The sequence below is a fragment of the Mesoplodon densirostris genome, chromosome 5 (assembly GCF_025265405.1).
Source record: "Mesoplodon densirostris isolate mMesDen1 chromosome 5, mMesDen1 primary haplotype, whole genome shotgun sequence".
Classification (NCBI taxonomy): Eukaryota; Metazoa; Chordata; class Mammalia; order Artiodactyla; family Ziphiidae; genus Mesoplodon; species Mesoplodon densirostris.
In genome coordinates, this window is record NC_082665.1 from 150328247 (window position 1) to 150334246 (window position 6000).

A 6000-nucleotide genomic window follows, 5' to 3' on the forward strand; every position below is an offset into this window, starting at 1 on the left:
ACTCGCTTATGCTGCGCGTCGATGCGGCGCTGCCCTCCTCCTAGTAGTGCGGCTTGACGCTTGTTCTCGATGCGCTCATTAACAGAGACAGGCTGGGTGCACACGCTGCGCACCGCGGCCCGGAGCCTTCTCACTACAGCACTGAGCCTGATTCCGGGTGCCGCCACGCGCATTGCCGCCGCCGCCATTTTTGCTTTACCAGCGCACCTGAGTGCGCATGTGCGTTGTGTGCACACCGCGGGGTTTGCGCCTGCGCAGCGTCGGCGGGACGTAGGGCGCCTGTGGGCTGGAATGCGGAGCGCGTTTAGCAGAAAGGCAGGAGAGCTCGGCTACGCTAGGGCGTCACCGTCAGTTGTGTGGGATTGGTGAACCGATGTGCCCGCCAGGCTGCACAGAAGAGCGACTTAGCCCTGCTTTTCTCTGGCTACCTAGACCCCTGGTTTTGTCCTCCCACTTTCTTCAGCGTTTGATGAACACTGTACCAAGTGTTGCTTTAAGCATTTACCTGCATTAGCTTACTATCCTGATTTCACAGGTGTAGCAAATGAAGCACAGAGAGGTAGAGTGATTTGATCAGCCAAGACTAGAGATGTAGTGGAACCAGGATTCAAACACAGACGTATTATGTACCACTTACTGAGCACCAGGCTTCAGCATCACCTGAAAGCGAGTTGGAAATGCAAACTTTCAAATTCTCAGGCTCCATCCAAGACCTACTGAATCAGAAATTCTGGGGATGTTGCCAGCAATCTGTTTCAACAGATGGCCTGTAGGTGATTTTGATGCTTGCTCGAGTTTGAGAACCACTGCTCTAGGGCTTTAGAACTGAACTGTTGGGAGCTTGTCCATCTGTTTCCCCAGCTAACAGTCAGCTCTTCAAAGCAAAGAACAAGGTGTATATTTCACATTCTTAGCCTCAGAAAACTGCTAAAGTTGATTATTAACCCCGCCGAGCTCCAGCTCACAGCCAGGGCCTTCGTAAAGTCCAAACTCTGGCCTGAGACTTTAACATTAATAGAACTCAATTTAGCAAACATTTTTGAGCAGCTGCTATGTGCCAAGAACTAACCACTAGTACTTATTACTTTCCTGGAGTAGGAATTGTTCACCTACATATGCAGTGAAGCTGAGGGTCTAAGGCTTGAAGGCATGTGGCTGGACAAAGCCCACCTGCATCTCTCTGACTCCGTAGTAGATGCTCTTGGCCCTGCATCTGGGTCCCTGCTTTAAGGACCTTTCCAATCTAGAGAGGTGGACAAAGGACCAGCCTGGTAGCACAGGGGAGAATTTAGGCAAGGCTGGGTGTGTAAAGGAGAGTTATCTCTGAGAAGGTAGCTGCATGCCAGGAATAATGGCCTGTTCAGATTCACACACATGGTTGAGTCCCCAGCTTTTGGGAGAATGGTGGTACATGAGCCTGAAAAGCAGGGATGTAGTTACAGTGTGAAGAATTTTGCCATATTCAGACACTGGGACTTGATTTGGGTTGGGGCATTGGAACTCCTTTGTCCTAAGAAGCTTTGCAGATCCCTCTCCTGTGGCACATCTCACACGGTGTTAACATTGTTTAGAACTCTTCCCAACTAAATTCCCAAGCCAGAGGGCAGGGACTGTGGTAGCTTGCTCACCACTGTGGCCCTTGCACCTGGAACAAGGCGCAACACACAGGAGGCCTTCAGAATGTATTTGTGAAATTGAACTGAGCTAGTGAATAGACAATAGCATGTTTTCTCCTATGCCTGTTCATCATTCCAGGCCCTACTCAGGTATTTCCTCAAGGCAGTCTACACTGATCCTCCCTCTACCTGGGTTAGGGAAACTATCGGTCCCTCGGAAAGCAAGGAAGATTTTGTTCTTATTTAACCTTGAGTAACCAGCATTTAGCAGAAAGCCCAGCACAGAAGGGATCCAGAGACAACTGTTAGACTGAACCTAAGTGCTCGCTCCAGGTAGTTCTCTTTCCCTCCCCTTCCTTCTCCTCCCAGTCTTCTTTTTTGCTGTACGAGTGCCCCACCCATGGGTGCTCAATACAGAATTCTAAAGATCTATCATGTTTTTTCTCCTACTTCAGATGCAAGACCCAGCCTAGGGTGGGTGGGAGGAGGAGGAGGAGGATTTATTAACCCAACAATTGCCCTTTGGAATCCTTGCATGCTCTGGCCTATTTTCCTGTCCCTAGTGCCCCTTCACTGAATTACTATGTCTGAGTTATTTCTACACTTCAAGACAGGAGTCACCCTGATCTGGCCATCCTATTCTTGTCAATGACCGCTGTCAGCAAAAATGGGTGAAATAGAAGGAAGGAGTAAATTTGGAAGAGGTGCCATATTTGGGAGAGTGTGTTAGTCTGAATCTTCAGAGAAGCAGCTGCCAAGAGGGGAATTAAACATGTAAGAAATCAGTTAGGGGACCACCTGTGAGAGAAAATGGAGCAAAACCTGGGAGAGGCTGGGAGAACTATCAGTCAGGCTGCAATCCAACTCCTCTGAACCCCAGTCAAGGAGAAAGAGAAGGAAGAAGGGTGACTAGGAGCTTTTTAGACTACTATGCAGTTTGAAGGAAAGTTCAGCAAGGCTGTTAAGTCCTGGAGCCAAAATATTTCTGCCCCTGATTGGATGGGAACAGCCTGTGAGAGGTGTGGCCTCTGCAAATTCAGCAGTTAATTTCAGAATAAGGGCCAGAGCTCTCTGGCAATTAGGTGTAGTGCAGTACTGGTGTCTTCTCACCTTAGTGAGGTTTGCGTGGTAGGAGTAAAAGGTGTTAGAGGAAATTTTGTAGAGCAGCTACCATCCACGTGGGGAGAGAGGATTTTTTAAATGTTTCTTGTGCATTATGAATGCACTCTCCCTTACTGTTTTATTTTAAAAACTGAAGGAAAAAAAAGAAGTATTTTAAATTCACATTTTTTTCCCCTGAACTGTGTTTCTTTGGCTACTAATATTGGGTTACAAGAGACCTGGCTTAAATTCCAGTTAAAATTGTTATCAAGATGTGGAACCTGGTTTTCCCCAGACCACACACATTTTTCACACCATCTTGGAAAATCTTCGTCTTTTCTGGCTCCTTGGGCTCTGTGGGAAATGAACAGAACTGCCCTATACTTTTTTCCAGAGGCAATTCCAGACATCCCTTCCACCCTTGCTGAGCTGCTCTTGCCTTGAAGGGTTTTTTTGTTTGTTTTTTGGCTGCATCGGGTCTTAGTTGCGGCATGCAGACTTCTCTCTAGTGATGGCGCATGGACTCCAAAGCACATGGGCTCTGTAGTTGTGGCACGCGGGTTCTCTAGTTGTGTGTGGGCTCAGTAGTTGTGGTGCGTGGGCTTAGTTGCCCTGTGGCATGTGGGATCTTTTTTCCCTGACCAGGATCGAACCCACGTCCCCTGCATTGGAAGGTGGATTCTTATCCACTGGACCACCAGGGAAGTCCCCCTTTGAAGTTTTTGCCATCTGTTGGTACCACCTTTCAGCATTCCCTGACCTCCACAACATACCCTCCTCTCCCTTCTCTCATGATGTCTGTGTCGGGCTCACTTTTTCCCTCTTTCCTGCTGTATTAGTCAGGGTTAGGTTTCTCCAAAGAAACAGAACTTTTAGGTGATAAATGATAGATAGATAGAGAGGTTTATTATAAGAATGGCTCAAAACAACAATGAGGTACCACCTCACACCAGTCAGAATGGCCATCATTAAAAGTCTACAAATAACAAATGCTGGAAAGGGTGTGGAAAAAAAGGAAACCTCTTACACTGTTGATGGGAATGTGAGTTAGTGCAGCCATTATAGAGAACAGTTTGGAGGTTCCTCAAAAAACTAAAAATAGAGTTGCCATGTGATCCAACAATCCCACTCCTGGGCATATACCCAGACAAAACTATAATCTGAAAAGATACATGCACCCCTATGTTCATAGCAGCACTATTTACAATAGCCAAGACATGGAAACAACCTAAATGTTTCATGACAGATGAATGGATAAAGAAGATGTGGTGTATATATACACAACAGAATATTACTCAGCCATTAGAAAGAATGAAATAATGACATTTGCAGCAACAAGGATGGACCTAGAGATTGTCATACTAAGTAATGTTAAGTCAGAAAGAGAAAGACAAATACCATATGATATCACTTATATGTGGAATCTAAAATCTGACACAAATGAACATACCTATGAAACAAAAACAGACTCACAAATATAGAGAACAGACTTGTGGTTGCCAAGGGTATGGGTGGCAGAGGGAAGGATTGGGAGTTTGAGATTAACAAATGCAAACTATTATATATAGAATGGATAAACAACAAGGTCCTGCTGTATAGCACAGGGATCTATCAATATATTCAATATCCTGTGATAAACCAAAATGGAAAAGAATATGAAAAAATACATATATGCATAACTGAGTCACTTTAGTGTACAGCAGAAATTAAACGTGACATTGTAAATCTACTATACTTCAATAAAATTAATTTTAAAAAAAAGAATTGGCTCATGTGGTTATGGAGGAGGAGAAGTCCCACTATCTACTGTCTGCAAGATGGACCAGAGCAATTAGGCAAGAAAAAAAAAAGGCATCCAAATTAGAAAGGAAGTAAAGCTGTCACTATTTGCAAATAAAATATTATATATGGAAAACACTAAAGACTCAACCAGAAAAACATTAGAGCTAATAAATGAATTCAGCAAAGTTGCAAGGTACAAAATCAATGTGCAAAAATATGTTGCATTTCTTTAAACTAATAACAAGTTATCAGAAAGAAAAATTAAGATAACAACCCATTTACAATTGCATCAAAAAGAATAAAATACCTGGAAATAGGATTTCCCTGGTGGTCCAGTGTTTAAGACTCTGTGCTTCTACTGCAGGGGGCACGAGTTCAATCCCAGGTCAGGGAAGATCCCACATGTGTGTGCTGCAGCCAATAAATAAATAAATAAATACGTACATACATACGTACATACATACATAGATACCTGGGAATAAATTTAAACAAGGAAGTAAAAGACCTGTACATTGAAAATGATAAGATATTAATGAAAGAAACTGAAGAAGACATAAATTAATGGAAAGATATTCCACACTCATAGATTGAAAGAATTAATGTTGTTAAAATATTCATACTACCCAAAGCAATCTATAGATTCAACACAATCCCTATCAAAATTCCAATGACATTTTTCACAGAAATAGAACAAACAATCCTAAAATTTGCATGGAACCACAAAAGACCCCAGTAGCCAAAGCAGTCTTGAGAAAGAAGAGCAAAGCTGGAGTCATTGTGCTCCTGATTTCAAACTTTATTAAAAAGCTATAGTAATCAAAACAGTATAGTATTGACATAAAAACAAACATGTAGATCAATGGAACAGAATCAAGAGCCAACAAATAAACCCCACATATGTGATCAATTAATTTATAATAAAGGAACCAAGCATATGCAATGGGGAAAGAAAAGTGTCTTCAATAAACAGGGTTAGGAAAACTGGATATCCACATGCAAAAAAATGAAACTAGACTACTACCTTACACCACACACAAAAATTAACTCAAAATGGATTCAAGACTTCACTGTAAGAACTGAAAACACAATACTTCTAAAAGAAAACATAGGCAGTAAGCTCCTTGACATTGGTCTTGGCAATGATTTTTTGGATTTGACACCAAATACAAAGGCAACTAAAGCAAAAATAAACAGGTGGGGCTACATCAGACTAAAAAGCTTCTGCACAGAAAAAGAAACGATCAATAAAATGAAAAGGCAACCAACCAAATGAGAGAAAATACTTGCAAATCATATACCTGATAAGGGGTTAACATCCAAAGTATATAGAGAGGGACTTCCCTGGTGGCACAATGGTTAAGAATCCGCCTGCCAATGCAGGGGACACGGGTTTGATCCCTGTTCTGGGAAGATCTCACATGCTGCAGAGCAACTAAGCCCCTGAGCCACAATTACTGAGCCTGCACTCTAGAGCCCATGAGCCACAACTGCTGAAGCCCAT

The 6000-nt window shown here is 43.0% G+C and overlaps 1 protein-coding gene across 1 annotated transcript in view; it reads right to left on the reverse strand.

Annotated features, from left to right (window-relative positions):
- The window catches only part of PCCB (propionyl-CoA carboxylase subunit beta), a 93260-nt gene extending 93063 nt beyond the window's left edge, over window positions 1-197 (reverse strand). Inside the window, exon 1 of the mRNA XM_060100248.1 lies at window positions 3-197. Within this exon, the coding sequence (XP_059956231.1) occupies window positions 3-188 (186 nt within the window). The 5' untranslated portion in view covers window positions 189-197. The remainder of the gene's footprint in view (window positions 1-2) is intronic.
- Between the last annotated feature and the right edge of the window lie 5803 nt (window positions 198-6000).